Source organism: Zootoca vivipara, chromosome 14, assembly GCF_963506605.1.
Source record: "Zootoca vivipara chromosome 14, rZooViv1.1, whole genome shotgun sequence".
NCBI lineage: Eukaryota > Metazoa > Chordata > Lepidosauria > Squamata > Lacertidae > Zootoca > Zootoca vivipara.
The window spans coordinates 34,526,974-34,546,272 of NC_083289.1; the positions used below are offsets into that span (position 1 = coordinate 34,526,974).

Below are 19,299 nucleotides of genomic sequence, written 5' to 3' on the forward strand. Positions count from 1 at the left end.
TCGGAAGAACAGCACCTGGACATTCACATACCATGCAAATGTTTCCTGAAGGTGTCCATGGAGCCATAGTGTAGTGCTTTGTCCCTCCCTTTGACAAGTATTTGCACAGATAATATTTTGCTTTGAAAGAGTGGAGCAGGGCACTTCCCAGGCACCGCTCAGAAGCAACTGGCACTCCTCCGTGGCAGAGCCCTTCTAGCAAAGCATGCTGTTCCTCTGTTTCCAGCTGTTTATTTTCCTCAACCTGAATTTATCCAGATGTGAGGACAAGAGGAATTCGATCATCTCCGCACTGGAGAAAGCAAGTTTGTTCCTGGAAGAGCAATATAATGAACTCAACATAGATGGAGTGCTTGGATATCGTCTGTTGCAAGGTACAGTTCCAGCTACTTTGGAGGCACATAGCACAACCCTTAGGCATGTTTACTCTGGAATAAGGGCTTATCCACACTTACCTCCCCCCCCCACTTTCCAGGCATGGTCCATGCTTTAAAGCTCTGTGCCCAAGTCCGCTTTTGTTTTTTAAAGCTCTGGAGCTTTCCCCACGAAAACGCGCTCTTTGAAGCTGAACTGAAGCAAACAGCAATCCCCAGAAAACCCAAAATGACATTTGCTCCAACTGAGCAGCTTTTATTGGGAAAGTTTAGGGCAACATCTGGCACATGAAGATTCAAAATGTGGGCCTTTGTCTGTGAAGAGTAGGGCAAAAGGTTAAGTGTTGCTGAGCTCTAATTCTCATTATGTTCAGTGGGGCTGCCTCCCTAGCTAAGTGTGTTTTACACTAATTCTTCCTGTTACACCACCTTTCTTTCTTTCTTTCTTTCTTTCTTTCTTTCTTTCTTTCTTTCTTTCTTTCTTTCTTTCTTTCTCTCACTCACTTTAAAAATTGCCAGCTTCACTCGTCAAGTCTGGGTGTGACTTTATTTTGTCGTTTTCCAAACGTCTTTCTTGGCTGAGGAGTCCTTCCCACACCTCTGAACATTAAAAACCAAGCAGGTTTTCCTTCAGGGTCTTCTAGACAGAGGCAAAATGGTCTTTGTTATAACACTGAATGGAGGGTCCATAAAGTAAAGAAATAAGTGTACATTTATTTAGGGGGGTGGGGAGGGTGGGAGAGAAAGAGAACACTATTGCAGAAATGTGAAGAACTGAACTTTGGGCTATGTCCAAAGCTAGTCCTACCCAGAGTAGACCCATTAATAGGCATTAATGACTCTACAATGGTCTACAATGAATAGAACTTAGTTGCATATAACGGGGTGGGGGGGAATTGACCCACCCCCAACTCTCCATCCTTTAGAGGCAGAATTCAAACATCTTCTTTCTCTTCTCTAAATATCCAGCGTATCTGAATGGAACATTGGAGAAATGGGCCTCGGTGTCTGGATTAGAGTCGGAGCAAGTGCGAGTGCGACGCTTGGATGCGAAGGTGTCAGCTTTGATCGAAAAAGCAAAGCATGCTCTAGAGCAGAACGAGCCAGATTCTTACAGAGGTAACATCAAACCTCACCATAGTGGAATATGGGTGGGGTGGGGCCTGTGGCTAGAGAGGACAGTAGGCAGGCAGGAATCTGTCTTTAGGGCAAAGACCCCCAAATATCTGCTATCCCCATGTTTTAAGGTGACTTATCACAGGGGTGGCAAGGCTCAACCCCAGGGGGAAATGTCGCTCTTTCTGGCCCCTGGAACTCACCCCAGGCCACAACCCTCAATGGCCCTGCTTCACCCAGAAATGTTTCTGCCTGGCTGGAATATGTCTCTGAACTCTGATAATCCCTCACGTTGGACTGGTTGGAGGATGCTGTCCGTGTGAGGTAGACCTCAGGTGGCAAAATGGGATGGGCTGCCCCTGTGGGAGACAGAAAGGGGTGTGCAAGTGTGTGCAGAAATTAGCCTACTGAACAATGGTAGAATTTGCATGCATTGCTCCACCCTCTTTTGCTTCTGGCCCCACCCACCGCTGGCATATGGCCCCCAGGAGGTTGCCAAGAAGGGAATGTATTGATTTTTCTTTGCAAATTAAATAAGAAGAAAAGAGAAAAGAAGAAAAAGAGAGAAAATAAAATAAATTATGATAAATTTTAATATATAAATTGTACTAATAAAAACAATAGTTTCACATTGCAGTAACAGTGATCATCAGTATATGAATCTTAAATGAAACATATTATGCCAACCCTCCCTATGTTCAAATAGGTATCCACACAAAATTGACATCTGTATGAAATATGTTTGAACGTAGGGCAATGAGGCCCTCAGGCAGGATGTACCTGCCTCTTAGCCATGTAAAGGTCACAGATTCACTGTTGTCATCCATTCCTACCCCTGTCCTATTGGGACATAGGAAGCTCCCCTATGCCAAGTCATAGCAATGGTCTCTCTAGCTCAGTATTATTGTCTACAAACTAAGTCATCGCAAAATAATAACAAACTATTATCTCTTCCCCTTGCCCCCCCCCCGACCCCACTTTGCAGCATTTCATCAAGCTTTAAGCCCAGGGTTTTGGAAGATTCCCCATCAGTGGGCTCGGAATGACCCTCCTGTTTCTTTCTCCCCAACCAACGGCTCATGTCTGGACTTGGGAACAAGCGATTCCTGCATATCCAGCCTGCTAGGATCAGGGTAGGAATTTCGCTTACCTCTCTGTCATACGTGTCCAGAAGAGGGCAACCAAAATGGTCAAAGGCCTGGAAACGATGCCTTATGAGGAACAGCTTAGGGAGCTGGGTATGTTTAGCCTGGAGAAGAGACGGTTAAGGGGTGATATGGTAGCCATGTTCAATTATATAAAAGGATGTCATATAGAGGAGGGAGAAAGGTTGTTTTCTGCTGCTCTAGAGAAGAGCAATGGATTCAAAATACAAGAAAGAAGATTCCACCTAAACATTAGGAAGAACTTCCTGACAGTAAGAGCTGTTCAGCAGTGGAACTTGCTGCCAAGGAGTGTGGTGGAGTCTCCTTCTTTGGAGGTCTTTAAGCAGAGGCTTGACATGCATATGTCAAGAATGCTTTGAGGGTGTTTCCTGCTTGGCAGGGGGTTGGACTGGATGGCCCTTGTGGTCTCTTCCAACTGTATGATTCTATGTTTCTATACCTATTGTTAACATTATGACTCTAGATCAGGGGGCGGCAAGGTTTACCTCGCCTGGGACAGTTCACTCCTGCGGAGATCGTTTCATGGGCTGGATCGCGTCTGCGCAAACACGATTTCCGGCACCGCGGAAGTGAGTCCCCGCTCTGTGCTGCGCTGGTTTAGCACAGCGCGCGGGGACTCACCAAGTGGGCGGCTCAGTTCGGGGGCAGCTGGGGGGCCGTTTAAATGACCCCCGTGGGCCACTTGTGGCCCATGGGCCGCAGGTTGCCGACCCCTACTCTAAATGAAACCATAAATCCTAAAGACACCACAGTGTCTGTTGACCTTCATTTTAAGAAAACCAAATACTAGGTAATGGCTGGAACCCCAGGAGTCTCTCGCCACCTAGAGATTGGGGTGCATGCAGCAATATCTTGGTTTTACACCACAATACTGGAGTGTCAGAATCAGCAACCTCATGCAGTCCAGGTACCCCGAAGCATGGGTTGCCTGCTACACAAATCTCTCGCCTGTCTGGCTCTTGAAATTGCCTAATGCCATGCTTTTCTACAAAAGGGCCGGTGGCACACCTTGCCTTGTTCCAGATAACTGCAGAAACATCATGATAAAAACACACTGCTCGGGATACGGCCTGTCCCACCAGCTTTTCTACTTCCTGTTTGCAGAGATGGTAAGGAGTTGGCCATGTGCTTTGCTAACGGGGCAGAAACATTAATTGGGGGGCGGGGCAGGGGTAGGGAATGGAAATGAGCCTAGCATTATGTTCAGAATATCATCTTTCATCCAGAATCAAGAACCTTGGATGAAATGTACCATGAATACTGCAACTGTATTACTACTAGAATAGTACTACTCTAGTGCTGGTGGTAGTAGTAGTAGTAGAGTAATTTACTTCCCACCTTTCACTCGCAGGACCCAGGACCAGTGACAATTTAATTCAGAATTAAAAACAGTTAAAACTGGTTAATGTTTGCGAATGACTTCTAAGGCACATTGCACATAAATGTGTGTTTATGAACAGATTAGTCAAATATTCATAGAATAGGTTGTACTGTCTGTATTTGATGTGGTTATAACATTCATTGTCAATATTTGATAGCATTTGATAGTTGACATGCATTGGTTTAGCACTGGGTAGTATTTAATGTTTGACATGTAATGGTATTTAGTATCTGAGAGCAGCTGTTAGGTGGAAAGCACTTATATTTAGGGCTAACTGCATGTAAATTGTGTAAATTGCAGTTGGGTTATGGGGTATAGGTTTTGTTTGTTTTTTAAGAATCCTTGCTAGGAATGGGGGTGGTTTCTTGCAGGACCACAATGCAGCCACTATCTTGGTGAAAATTGCCCTTCCAGTGCTTCAGTTATCAATAGAAAATTTAAAGAACTATTATACCACTTTAAGCAGTCATGGCTTCCCACAAGGAATCCTGGGAACCATACTTTGTTACGGGTCCTGAGACTACTTAAGAGTCTATTCCCGTTCCAGAGTGACAATTCCCTGGGAATTACTAAGGAAAATGAGTGATTGTTAAACCACTCTGGGTATTGTAGCTCTGTGAGGGGGAATAGGGGCTTTTGCCTACGAAAACAATCACAAAATGCCATCAGGTTGAAAGCACACTCATTTTGAATCTTTTAAGCTTCAAAAGTCTCATTCTGGATTTTCCCACTCAAATGTGTCCTGGCAAAACTGGAAAACTTCAGTGTTTCGAATATTTGTGAATATTCACACAGGTTCTCTCTAGTAGGTAATTTAATTATGGTCTTGGGCGGTATTCTGATTAGCTGAATACTTTCATTCTTCACCATCCCTTTCTCGATAAGCAAAACTGTGCTACAAGATGGTATAGGAAAAACAGTCTTTCTTCCCCTGCTTGTTGTTCACTTCTAGAAAGGATGCTCGGATCCTCTCTTCCACAATGCACAATATTACAAGAGTGTGTTCTGTCATTTAATGATGCAAATCAATGTCTACGCTGAAAGGCAAGCGCTTCTAGGGACCATGGGAGACCTTTTTACGGAAAACAGTAAGTGGCCTTACTGCTGTGTTGTAGTGTCACTGTTGAAGGCAGTGTGCTTCACTCAGGGAACCACTTTACAGTGGTACCTTGGTTCTCAAACTTCATCTGTTCCAAAGTCCGTTCCAAAACCAAAGCGTTCCAAAACCAAGGCATGCTTTCCCATAGAAAGTAATCCAAAATGGATTAAGCCATTCCACCAGACTTTTAAAAACAACCCCTAAAACAGCAATTTAACATGAATTTTACTATCTAATGAGACCACTGATCCATAGAATGAAAGCACTAAACAATGTACTGCAGCCACACAATCAATCAGTAGCTGAACTGGGGTCCACACAGTCACAAAAACAAAACAAAACAGAGCCGCGAAAACAAAAACGCAAAATAAGTAGCAAAAAACAGACAGACCTCAGCGTAACACTCAAGACTGAAGTATGGCACTCAAAATGGAAGCGTAACACTCAAAACGGAGCATGTTCGGAATCCGTAACACTTACTTCCGGGTTTGCAGTGTTTGGGTTCTACATTGTTTGAGCACCAAGGCTTTTGAGAACCAAGGTACCACTGTATAAAAATAGGACCAAAAAACCCTCAGAACATTTGTGGTATGAAAAGTTAGAGGATTTCAACCACAACAACCTCAAAATGCAGGATAGGCACTGAATGGAAATGAAGCAGTATGTCCACCCTAAAACTTTTGCAGGCATGAATAAGGTTAGAGACAGGATTGTGTTGGGCCATCCCAATAGCACCATGAGCACAAAGCATCACAAATGCACAATAAGAAGGGCAGGGCCCCGTGAAGACATGTGAGGCTACCATCTTTGCTGAAGTTAAGCTGGTCCAAGTCTGCTTGGTGTTTGGGTGAGAGACTGACTGCTGGGAAACCACTTTGGGTGCCATGATGGATGGAAAGAAGCAAGGAGGGATGGAAGACAATAGCTGCTATTTAACGTGTTTGCATTCTGTCTCTCAGTTTTGTTTTGTGGCCTGGCTGGATTCTCCGACTTCTATAAACCACAGTGGCTGGACATCATTCTCAACTGGCAAAAAAAGGAAAGAGGATGTTTCTGGATGTTTGGTGAGTGAGCACTGCTGTTTGATTCATCCAGTGCTAGAGTGGCAAATCTATGGAGAAAATGAATGCTGCAACTTGAGTAGAGTTGCTACAAATTCAATAGGATTAGGCAAATCTGTGGAGGTTGAGGATATCTGTGGCTCCTAACCCTGATGGCTAGGTTCTGTCTCCACTGCCAGAAGCTCTGAATTCCAGGGCTGGAAACCACAGGTGAGAGTGCTGTAACACTCAGGTCCTGCTTTTGGGCTTCCCATAGGCATCAGGTTGGCTGCTGTGAGAGCAAGACGCTGAGCTAGATGGGTCACTGGCTGAACCAGCAGGTTTTCTTATGTCCTCACATTTTTAAATATGCACCTGCATTTCCGGTGGAAATAGTTCTGTGTGCAATGGTGTGTGTGTGTTAGAATCATAGAATCATAGGGTTGGAAGAGACCACAAGGGCCATTCCTGCCAAGCAGGAAACACCATAAATAGCACAACCACGTGTTGCAGAGTATCAGAAAAGGACTTAGTCCAACATAAATGCAATGTCTACAGTCATAAGTCATAGTTCATATGTCATAGTTCATATAGGGTATCCATATGGAAATAAATCAATTCAAAAGTACTTGCAAATAGGTGTAAATGCTTGAGTTGAACAGAATGAGGTGTTCATCAGCGTTTAGGTAGGTGGCAACGAAGCGTCCGAAAGAAGATCGGGTGGGGCATGGGAATATCCACAAGTGAAGACAAGGTTCCTAGGTCATGCACCTTGTTTCGCCACAGTTGGCTTCTTCAGTAAGCTTGTAGCTATGTATCATAAAGGAATATAAAGTCAGCCTGTTACCACCCAAAAAACCAGTAATAAACTTCTCAATGTAAGTACATACCTTTCAAAGACGGAGTACTGACTTGATATATAACCTTGATATATAACCTAGGAACCTTGTCTTCACTTGTGGGTATTCCCATGCCCAACCCATTTTGGTTGCCCTCTTCTGGACACGTTCCATCTTGTCAGTATCCTTCTTGAACTGTGGTGCCCAGAACTGGACACAGTACTCCAGGTGAGGTCTGACCAGAGCAGAATACAGTGGTACTATTACTTCCCTTGATCTAGATGCTATACTCCTATTGATGCAGCCCAGAATTGCATTGGCTTTTTTAGCTGCTGCATCACACTGTTGACTCATGTCAAGTTTGTGGTCTACCAAGACTCCTAGATCACATGTACTGCTCTCAAGCCAGGTGTCACCCATCCTGTATTAAGGAAGTGCAATTGTGGGCGAGTCTACCGGCTGAGGAATGGGGAGCGTGGGGAGCGCACCACCCCCGGCACCATTGGGGAGGGGGGTACCATCGCGGCCGCTCCCCCGAGCCATGCCCCTGGGATGCACGCCAGCCACGCTCCCACCTGCTCTCTGCTCCCGGAGCATGCAGCTCTGCCACTGGGCGAGTCTAGCTTTGTCCATGCCCTCCGAAAACCTCCCCCTTTTTAACTTACTCTGGTTTAATTCGCACTGGCTGAGGGATTTACCCTGGTGTATCTCTGGCTCAACCGGCATAAGGTACCCAAGCTGGGAAAGTCCAAGAACCGCCAGATCCAAACTCTCATCTTGGCAGATCTTGGGTTTGGATTGCACTGTTGGTAAAGAATAAGGCTACAATCCTATACCTTCTTACCTTGGAGTAAACCCTATGGACGAGAACGAGACTTACTTCGGAGTAGATGTATCTATGATTACTCTGTAAGTCCCATCAAGCTCAGTGGGAAATCCCACTGAGTAACATGCACAGTTTGCCTTTGTAAGTTTGTGGCTGAATGAGGACTCACATTCTAAAGCACTTCCTCTGTTAGACTCCTTCAGCCCAGTTTCTGAAGACAATCACAAGGAAGCACGAAGAGTTAAGAGAACGGAGAAGATTCTTGAAGGTAAAGATAATGGCAACTGGTGTGGGTGCATAGATAAAAATTGTTTCCCAACCTATCACATATTTTAAAAATAATGTACCAAGTCACCCATGAGTAGACCCATCAGATCCATTGATTTCAATGGATATGCTACTCCTAGTGTGTCTAATACTTTGTTCAGAGACCTGCATTGGCTACCAATTTGCTACCAGGCAAAGTTCAAGTTGTTACTATTAGTATATGAAGACCTTAACAACTTGGGACCAGTTTATCTGTGAGATGGCCTTACCCTGGATGTGTCCACTTGACGGCTTTTAGCTGCAAAACTGGCACATAATTACAGGTGCAACATAATAATCGTTCCATCTTTGTAAGACACCTATAAAGCAGAGAGCCCATTATTGAGACTATATAATTTGTGGGAACCTCCCCAGAATTTGCTAAACTAGAACTCCAAGCATCCTTTGGCCATTGGCCATGCTTCCCGGTGCTGATGGGAGCTGTAGTTAAGCAACAACAGAAGGGCCAAAGTTTCCCCACCCCCAGTTTAAATTACAACCCTCTCTTCCCTTTGATAACCAAAAGTCTCATTTCCTTGCAGGTGAATGCTCTTCTCACAACACTGCCGTGGCCGTAGGAGCGATTGGAGGATTTCTCCACTACGAGTTCTGATGCTTTTCTGCTTCTTTTTTCTTATGCCACCGAGCTTAACTTTCTGGCTTTATTATGCAGTGCAGGAACCGTTCAAAAACCAATCGCTCTTCTCTCTAGGTACATTTTGGGTGCTAGTCAACATGACTGTGCTCTCAACATCCCGGTCAACAAGGGCGCTGGAAAAATCATCTTCACATTGTGGGGTGCTGTGCTGGTACCTCATTAGGACGGGGAGTAGAATAAGACCCTGGCACATCACTGCCCCCCTAGCATGGGGCAGGGGCAGTGAGGTGCCAGGGTCTTTGGGGCTTGAAGACCTCTTACTATTTCTGCAGCAGGGTCTCTGCCTCCATTGTCCTAGAGTCGCCCAATGAGCACGAAAGGGGAGCTGTTTAGCCATGGCATGCTCCAAAGCTAAGCATTTAGGAACACTGAAAACACAAGGTGCTGCAGTTTTAAGCATAGCTTCCAAGTCTCCTGTTTTCCCCAGGAAACCCCCGTTTTTAAAGCCGTTTCCCGCTGTCATCCCGAATGGTGAAATATCCTGTAATTCCCCCGGATTTCTTCCAGTGCCACTCTGCCCATTTCTGGGCACCAGAAATCGGGCAGCGCCGGCACCGGAAGTTGCTTCTACGCATGTCTGGACATGCATAGAAGTGACTTCTGGTGCTGCTCTGCCCATGTCTGGGCACCAGAAATCGGGCAGCGCCGGCACCGGAAGTTGCTTCTACGCATGTCTGGACATGCATAGAAGTGACTTCTGGTGCTGCTCTGCCCATGTCTGGGCACCAGAAATCGGGCAGCGCCGGCACCGGAAGTTGCTTCTACGCATGTCTGGGCATGCATAGAAGCGACTTCCAGTGCCGACACTGCCGATCCCGTATTTTTCTAACCGGGACTTGTTTATGCACACAATGGAACACAACCTAAGTCAATTTCTTCAACCCAAGGACCACATACCAGTGGTGTGGGTGGGACCAGAGGCAAAAAGTGAGTCCCACAACAGATGTGGCTCTTAACCTTTGAACAGTAGGCTGCATTCCAGTCACATGAAAGTCAGAGGCTTCTGCGCAGAGGTTTCTGTTCTAAATGTCTGGTACAGATGTGGCCTCAGACGGACAGCGCCATCCATATGCACTTACATTTTAATCTCTTTTATCCAATCGAATTAGGCTCCTCACTTGTCTATCTGGCTCCATTTGCATTGTTCCTTTCTTCGGCACCGTATGCTATCCTGCTTCTCCCAGTCTTCCTTCTCCTGCCGTCTCTATAGTTTTAACCAAATAATTGCCATTTCCATCGATGTGCCACCCATGTACTTACTCTATCTATTTTTGCAATAAACTGCATTTTCAAGTACCCTAAGATCTGACTTGTCGTCTCTCCACCTGGATCCAGCTCAGGTTTCTGCCATGGTTGATTACGATTTTTGGTTCAAGACCTCAACAAGCATTGTTCAAGTCTGCATTCCATCTACACTCAAGTTGTAAAAGTGTGTTAATAAACCATATTTCTTAAAGACATGACAGTCTCTGCTGTGCTTTGATTCCTAATGGAAACATGAAGAACCCCCTGGAATCTTGCTACCACTCAGTAGGTGTTGGCGGTGGTGCATGTGTGATCCCTAGCTATTTAGAATGCAGAGGGAAAATGTATGTTTAGAAGACATAATGTTGCTATTTTTGACACTAAAACAAAAACAAAGCAAAATCTCCTATGTATTACTTGGGTTTTGAGCTAACCAAAAGCCAGAGGGATGGTTTCAAGTTTGGAATGCACCGGAGACTAGAAAATCAGTCTCAAGCGTATCTTAATAAGGAATTCCCCCATGAAGCATTTTAAAGAAAACTGGGAGACAATAATAAGGCCCCAGGCACCACATCTGAAAGTTTACTAGGAAAAAACTACAGCTAACTTTTAATGATACCCCACATTGTGCTTTACATAGCAGTAGCTGACGGACAGTTCCTCCGGGAACAGGTTAATAAACACAGCAAGAAGTTAAGTCGTTTGCCTGCTGTTCTCCTAGTGTGCATTATCTGGGCAGAGGCCCAGCAGCTGGATGTGACCTCCCTCTGCAGGCATTTGGATAATGTCCATTATCCAAATTTCAGTCAAGGTATTTCTTAAAACAATGGCTGCTACTAGGGATCTGAGAAGGTATTGTTTTCCGCTCAACCCTGCATTTCACATGCATTTATTTATAACATTTATATCCCACCTTTCCTCCATGGAGCTAAAGGTGGCGTATATAGTCCTCCTCCCACCCCACCCCTGTGAGGTTGAAATAAATTTAAGAATTAAAAAATTGTCCAGTAGCACCTTAGTGACCAACTAAGTTTGTTCTGGATATAAGCTGGACAATTTTTAAATTTTGACTGCGTCAGACCAATACAGCTACCTACCTGAACCTGTGAGGTAGGTTAGGCTGAGAGCGAGCGACTGACCCCAGTATCACCCAGTGAGTTTAATGGCTGAGTGGGGGATTTGAAACAGAGCACTGCTTCCATTCTGCTGCAGATCATCTTCCAAAAAAAAAAAAACCAACCCAAAAAACTGTCCACTGTGGCAAAATCACACACTTCATGTAACTTACATAATTAATTCCACAAATGGCATCATCGTTATGTTATTTCACCCCATTCATTTCCATGCAAAGGAAACACACTGCAAATAGGGGGCGGCATGATCAAGAATGTATTTTCTGTGGACTGAAAGCAACAGTGTCAATTGTATTCACTGGATTCCAACACTTGCCCTTGGAATGAGGCTCAGCGGAGACAGTGGTGTCTTTAGGATATGCAGTTTTATTCAGGCATATATACAAACACAGAAGACCTCTCCCAACTGCCCCACACTGCTTCACCTCGCCTCAAGGGTGGGCCAGCCCTGGCCTACGTCCACATGAACCTGCCAGTGTGGCAGTGTGTCTTACTGTACAGAGGACAACTCTCTCTTATCTGATGGGTTCTCTCTTTGAAGGGCTGCGTGGCCTAAGAGCAGTTTAAAGACAAATAATCCAAAGGATGGAGAGAAAAGGGGGCCTCAAAGTTGCCCACACCCAGTGGGCACCGGCAGAGCAGAGTGAGGAAGCACACGAGTCACCTGCTCACCATCTTCCCCACCAAGGTGAGATGCATTGTGTCTCCATTTAGATTGTGCAAATATGCGCTGCTTGGTTCTCTTCTTACACTTCTGTGACCACCCTGGCATCAGTCTCAGACCCTCCAAGTGTCCCTATTTTCCAGGGACAGTCCCGGATTTACAGAAGCCGTCCCGGTTTCTGATTTGATCCCAGAATGTCCTGCTTTCCCTTAGGATGTCCCTGTTTCATCACATAAATGTTGGAGGGTACATCACAAACAGGGTTGTTTTGGGCGGACCCCTAAAAATGCTTGAGGAAGGAGCCTGGCTCGGTGGTGTAGTGGTTGAGAGTGGTAGACTCATAATCTGGGGAGCTGGGTTCACGTCCCTGCTCCTCCACATGCAGCTGCTGGGTGACCTTGGGCTAGTCATACTTCTCTGAAGTCTCTCAGCCTCACTCACCTCACAGAGTGTTTGTTGTGGGGGAGGAAGGGAAAGGAGAATGTTAGCCGCTTTGAGACTCCTCCGGGTAGTGATAAAGCGGGATATCAAATCCAAACTACTACTCCTCCTCTTCTTCTTCTTCTTCTTCTTCTTCTTCTTCTTCTTCTTCTTCTTCTTCTTCTTCTTCTTCTTCTTCTTCTTCTTCTTCTTCTTCTTCTCTGCATGCAGGAGGTCCCAAGATCAAGTCTCAGCATCTCCAAATGCAGCTTGGAGAGACCCCTGCCTTAAAGCTTGGACAGCCATTGTCAATGTAGACCAGGGGTAGTCAATCTTTTTATACCTACCGCCCACTAACACATCTTACTTGATGGTAAGTTTTCCTTACTGCCCACCAGTGCTCGATGGAAGGAGGATTCAGCTTGTGCCATAGAACCCCCTACCGCCCTAGAATCCTGAAATGCCCACTAGTGGGAGGTAGGTACCAGGCTGACAACCCATGGTGTAGATGATATTAAGCTAGATGGATATTACCTGGTCAGCCACTGTGAGGACAGGATGCTGGCCTAGATGAGCCACTGTCCTGATCCAGCAGGCTCTTCTTGTTTTCTTATGTTAATTATTCCCTTTTCATTATCCGTGACAACAGAACCCCCACAGTGTGGATTGCTGGATCTGAGAGCCTTTGGTGAATACATATCCTCAGAGGCACAGAAGCATTTTAAAATGCCAGCCCAAGGAAGCACATCTCTACAGACCTTGGCTCCCAGCAAGGTAAGCGCCTCTTCTTCCCCCACCCCTTGTTAAAATCAGCGTACAGTAGATGTTTTTCTAGCTAACCCAGCTTTGACTGTTCAGAAAGGAAGATTCGGCTTTAATACAAATGTGGAAAGATTCTGGGGGAAAAGACAAGGGCTGGTTCTCAATAGTGAGGGAACATCATCAGCGATTGTAGCTGTGCCACATTATAAAAACACTGATCCCCCCCCCCCAACAGATACATGCAACAGATTCTCAAATGCTCTCCAGCACCTTTGTTTTCTTCTTTCATGCCCACAGGTCTTTGAGGGAATCCCTTTGCTTCACAATTCTGTTCCAGTGAGGCAGCCTTCTGCAGCGGCCATTATGGCTCCTGGCTTCAATGGTAGGTGTTTAGACGGTATAAGTGGAAGCTGTAATGAGGAACAAAGGGAGGAATTAGGTTCAGTTTGCATGTAGTTCGTAATATGTACAAAAATGCATAGACCAGGCTAAAATGTGCATTAAAATGCATTTATTAGTGAAAGTAACACACCCACACCAAATGCATTTTATTAGGGGGAAATTTGCTTGGCAGAGATGTCCACATATGAGGGGAAATTGCACACAAAAATGTGAATATTGGAAAAGAAAAGACATTTCTTGAAAAAGAAAAGAAATTTATATACAGCTTAGTTTAAAAAAAAAACTTAAAGCAGTTTACGAAAAGAATAAAACAAGGAAATCAAGAGGGGGAGAGAGAGAGAGAGAGAGAGAGAGAGAGAGAGAGAGATTTTTTAAAAATAATTGATAAGCTAAATGAATAGGCTGGCCTAAAGAAAAATGTTTTAGCAGGTGCCGAAAAGAGTACAGTGAAGTACAAACTTCCAAACTATGAGTTCTGCCACACCAAGATTGATCTCTTACAAATGCACCTGGGCCAGTTCTGCACTGTTGAAATGTGGAGAGCTAGTCTGAAGAGTGGGAGAATTAGAAACTGGCGAAACTGAAATTGGCAGATTTGCCCATCCGCACCAGGAACAATGTCTCAGTATAAAAGAGGCTGCTAGCTTGATATGTAGGAGATGTCCTTAATAGCTCCTGTAGAGAAGGAGGAGACGGAGGAGGAAGAGGATGGGTAAGAAGAGGCAGGGGAGCTGTGGCCTTCCTGATGTGGCTGGACTCCAACTCCCATCACCCCAGACAGCATGGCCAGTCGTCAGGGATGAGGGGAGTTGTAGTCCAGCAGCACCTGGCAGGCAAAAGATTCTTATTTAGGGCTCATCCACAACTCCCTTTGCTCCGCCACTCCCCCCCCCCATTTCCCCAATTGCTGTTTGTTCTGATTTAGTGCTAAAGAGTCGGTTTTCGGTGGGAAAGCAACAAGGCAAAGACCAAACCACTCAGACCCATGCCAAGAAAGCACAGGGCAAGCAGAAAACCACTTGGACTCGTGCTTTCTAGGCACGAGACAAGTGGAAAAGTGGACGAGCCCTTAAAGTAAAATGCATGGCGTCACGAATCAGCAAAACACGGCTCAGAGACCAATTGAAGGCAAAAATGGCATTTACAACGAAGGGTCCCGTTTGCTGCAGCTCTTTCCTCAACATTCTTCATTTGGATCCAGAACCGCTGTTAGATTTTTGGTTGATAGATTTTTACTTGTACTGTATGCCTCTGTCATTTTTGCCACATACTTTCCATAAGCCACCTTGTGCTCCTTTCAATGGAAAGGTGGGGTATCCATCCTCAAGACAGACAGACAGACAGACAGACAGACAGACAGACACAAGAAAGAGAGAGAGAGAGAGAGAGAGAGAGAGAGAGAGAGAGAGAGAGAGAGAGAGAGAGAGAGAGAGAGAGAGTTTTGCAAGTCAGATTTGGTTTTAGTTTCCTGGTCTTAGGCTGCCAGCATTTCTTATGCTCCTTTTGTATCTGCGTCCTGCGTGCAGGAATTGTTGAGAGTGAGGGACAGCGTGTTTGTGTGTGTAAATGTAGGTGTACCGTAGTTTGTTTGGTGTGTGAATGTGTGTGGCATCCATGCGGCATGGAGGGAGTGGAACCCTGTTTTATGGATTTCAATGTTGTTGTTGCTTTATAGATTCTACCACTTAATTTTGTTGTTCAATTTCCCTTGCAAACTGCTTTGCAATCTTTCCTGATGAACCCCCACCCCACTTTCTTGCTCCAAAAGGCATTTTAAGGTATCATTGGGGGTTTTATGATAAATTTGCATTGTTTTCTTGTCTCATTTTCTTCAAGTCTGCTGCTTAGAAATGTGAATAAATGGTGTATAAAGATCTTAAATAAATTTTGTATAGAATAAGAGCAACAATGGCTTAGAGGGGTTTAAACCTGAGCATTCTGCTATTGGAAATCCTCAATCTTCATTCTTTTCCTTCTTTTCCACAATGCTTCTTAGAATTTCCCTAGATAAAGTTGGTGGTGTTAACAAAAGTTGACTGCTGAGTAGGTCTTACTAGTTCAGCCTGCCTGAACCAGAAAACCAGAAAATCAGGTCTGCACCATTTCACAAGAAAACTTTTTATTTGCTTATGTCCCCATATAACTTTGCACTGCATATCATACATACCGTACATGGTTCATGAAAAGGAGACAAAATAGAGATTTGATTGAAATGACCTACCAGAAGCAATGAATAGATTAATGTTGCAGTTAAGTAGATGGATTTAATAGTTTACTGGAATGTGTGTTGTGACCACAGAAGGCTAAATAGAAGTCTGTTTTTGTAAATCTTTTTTGGGGGGAGGGGGGGTGGATTTCCTCAAAACCACCACCCTCTCCCCACACATTGCCCTTTTTACTCTGTTAAGTGGTACAGTATTGCTTATTTATTTATTTTTGTAACTTTTATGAAAAATATATAATGAAAAGGTAAAAATGAAGCAATTCTTTCTCCATGTCTTTGAGGGTGATGATGACATGCATAGGGGGACGCAGACAAGGGGGCATATATTATCCAACATATGTGCCAGGCAGACTGGAGTCAAGAACCATTGGTGGATTATTTTTAAGGAGTTTCCATGGATATTTTTGGAGACGGATCTAAAAGTGGGAGTAAGCTATAACTTTTCCCACTGTGCATTATCCAATACACTTCCAAGATTAATCTCCCAAAGAGACTTCAAAGAAGAGAGGAGAGAAAACTGAAAGTCAAGCATGTATGCAAGAGACAATGGACATTCTGTACATTCTGGATCTAGCTCAAGCCTCAAATGAATTCAAATTCTCTAACATATCATTAATGCAATCATTGTGCATGGATTTACACTGGACTGTCCACGCATCATTCAATTTTCTTCATTTTGTGATGCTTCCCAATATTTCTGCATTATTGCTGCCCAGAGGGGCTCCCTTGCACTACAGTACAACAAAAGCCGGACAAAAAATAAGCCAGAATGTCTGTGGTATAAAGAGTTATGGGATTTCGGCAGGAAGTTGCAGAACAGGCACAAATTGAAGACAAAAGAGCATGTCTGCCCCAAAACATTTGCAGGCTCAAACAACATTGAACGCGGGATCTTGTGCAATAGTCCTGACAGCACCATGAGCACAAATAATTGCCATTATATAAACAGGCGTAACCGGCTGCTGTAACAAGTCATTCAAGAATTTATAAAGACAATGTGAAATAACATAAATAGCACAACCACGTGTTGCAAAGTATCAGAAAAGGACTTAGTCCAACATAAATAGTCATAAGTAGTAGTTCATAAGTCATAGTTCATATAGGGTATCCATGTGGAGATAAATCAATTCAAAAGTACTTGCAAAATAGATGTAAATGCTTGAGTTCCACAGAATGAGGTGTTCACCAACGTTTAGGTAGGTGGCAACAATGCGTCCGAATGAATATCGGGCAGGGTATGAGAATATCCACAGGTGAAATGGGAATATCCACAAGTGAAGACAAGGTTCCTGGGTCATGCACCTTGTTTCGCCACAGTTGGCTTCTTCAGTAAGCTTGTAGCTATGTATCATAAAGGAATATCAAGTCAGTCTGTTACCACCCAAAAAACCAGTTATAATCTTCTCAATGTAAATTAGGTTTAGGTTAGTGACCATCACCACACCACATGACTTCCAAAGCTTCATTCATCCTCTTTCTTCTTCCCAATGTGTAGGAAACCTCCGAAACCAAACCTCCATCCATGAATTCGTCCTCCTGGGATTCTCAAACCATCCTGAATTGCAAATATTTTTCTTCTTGGCCTTCTCCATCGTTTACACGGTGACCTTGACGGGGAATCTCCTCATCATTCTGGTTGTCATGGCCAACAGCCGTCTCCACACACCCATGTACTTCCTCCTCGGCCACCTGTCCTTCATTGATCTTTGCTACATGACCACCACCGTCCCCCAAATGCTGGCAGACTTCCTCCGTGAGCCCAAGACCATCTCCTACGCTGGATGCATGGTCCAAATCTTCTCCCTCATTTCTTGTGTTGGGTCAGAGTGCATCCTCCTAGCGGCCATGGCTTATGACCGATATGTAGCCATTTGCCACCCGCTGCTGTACACGGTCATAATGAATAGGAAAGTCTGCTTCCAAATGGTGGCTGGGTCGTGGACAGGGGGCTTCCTGAACTCCCTTGTGCACACTCTCTTGACATCCACCCTGTCATTTTGTGGGCCGAGGGAGATCCACCATTTTATGTGTGACGTCCCCCCGCTTTTGGAGTTGTCCTGCACGGATACAGCTCTGAATAATATTGTGCTCCACACAGCCAGCATGTTCATTGGGGTTAGCCCCTGCTTCTTCATCATCATCTCCTACGTCTTCATCGCTTTAGCCATCCTCCAGATCCGCTCCACAGAGGGCAGGAGGAAGGCTTTCTCTACATGCACATCTCATCTTGCAGTGGTCATTATGTTCTTTGGGACTGCTCTCTTTAATTACAACCGTCCCAGCGCAGGCTATTCCTTAGATGTGGACACACTGGTCTCAGCCCTGTATTGCATCGTAACCCCCATGCTAAACCCCATTATATACAGCCTACGGAACCAGGAAGTGAAGCTGGCGGTGAAAAGACTGGCAAGTGCAAAGCGGAACAACTTCTAAATCAAAAGTGGGCAGATACCAGGCTTACTAGATCTACTATTTTTGTAATAATAATAATAATAATTTATTATTTATACCCTGCCCATCTGGCTGAGTCTCCCCAGCCACTCTGGGCGGCTCCCAATTGAATATTAAAACAATACAGCATTAAATATTAAAAGCTTCCCTAAACAGGGCTGCCTTCAGATGTCTTTTAAAATTAAGATAGCTGCTTATTTCCTTGACATCTGATGGAAGGGCATTCCACAGGGCAGGTGCTGCTACCAAGAAGGCCCTCTGTCTGGTTCCCTGTAACCTCACTTCTCGCAATGAGGGAACCACCAGAAGGCCCTTGGCGCTCATTATTTGCTAGAACCCTGAGGTTCCTGATTCAGACAGTAGAAAGACCCATCCTCAGAGGAGGCTGCCTGGTGTCTCTCTGGATGAGCCCCTGCTCCTTTGGCTTTTCTCCTTCCAACCACGAGGCATACCTAGAATCAATAACTCATGTAGAAACACTGGGGTTTCCTGTGAGAGGAAACTTTCCCATTTAGCTACTATTATTGTGGATATAGAAGGACACTTTAAAAGGCAAATAAGTAACTAGGGTTGCAGTCCTGGAAATAAGCCTCATTGAACTTGGTGGGCTGTGGGTTAAACCACAGAGTCTAGGGCTTGCCGATCAGAAGGTCGGCGGTTCAATCCCCGCAACAGGGTGAGCTCCCGTTGCTCGATCCCAGCTCCTGCCCACCTAGCAGTTTCGACAGCACGTCAAAGTGCAAGTAGATAAATAGGACCGCTCCGGCGGGAAGGTAAACAGTGTTTCCGTGCGCTGCTCTGGTTTGCCAGAAGCAGCTTTGTCATGCTGGCCACATGACCCGGAAGCTGTACACCGGCTCCCTCAGCCAATAAAGCGAGATAAAGACCGCAACCCCAGAGTCGGACACGACTGGACCTGATGGTCAGGGGCCCCTTTACCTTTACCTTTAAGCATGTATAAGCTTGTGCTGTTAGGAGTAGATTTTTTTGAAGAACACTTTAAATTTCTTCCCTCCCACTTTGAGCACCCTGTTCTGCTCGCTGTCATAATGGCAAGTGGTGTCCCACCCCAATCACTTAAGCCAAAGTCTCCTGAAAAATCCACTCTGAGCAAGAGGAACTCTACATTGGATAGGGCAGTCGGTGACGGTGGTTGCTGATATGCCCCGCTTCCAATTGTTCCTGTAAATGAA

The 19,299-nt window shown here is 44.9% G+C and overlaps 2 protein-coding genes across 2 annotated transcripts; both read left to right on the plus strand.

Moving 5' to 3' along the window:
- The first annotated feature begins 193 nt into the window (after nt 1-193).
- C14H16orf89 (chromosome 14 C16orf89 homolog) lies at nt 194-8,948 on the plus strand. The gene is made up of 8 exons (XM_035131840.2): nt 194-374; nt 1,344-1,493; nt 2,476-2,623; nt 3,651-3,765; nt 4,990-5,125; nt 6,096-6,200; nt 8,035-8,109; nt 8,690-8,948. The coding sequence occupies exons 1-8, from the start codon at nt 206-208 to the stop codon at nt 8,758-8,760; spliced, it is 969 nt and encodes a 322-aa protein (XP_034987731.2). The 5' UTR covers nt 194-205; the 3' UTR covers nt 8,761-8,948.
- A 2,820-nt stretch (nt 8,949-11,768) lies between these two features.
- Nucleotides 11,769-18,088, plus strand: LOC118092968 (olfactory receptor 5V1-like). The gene is made up of 4 exons (XM_035131649.2): nt 11,769-11,871; nt 12,917-13,041; nt 13,327-13,411; nt 17,151-18,088. The coding sequence occupies exons 1-4, from the start codon at nt 11,769-11,771 to the stop codon at nt 18,086-18,088; spliced, it is 1,251 nt and encodes a 416-aa protein (XP_034987540.2).
- The last annotated feature ends 1,211 nt before the right edge of the window (nt 18,089-19,299 follow it).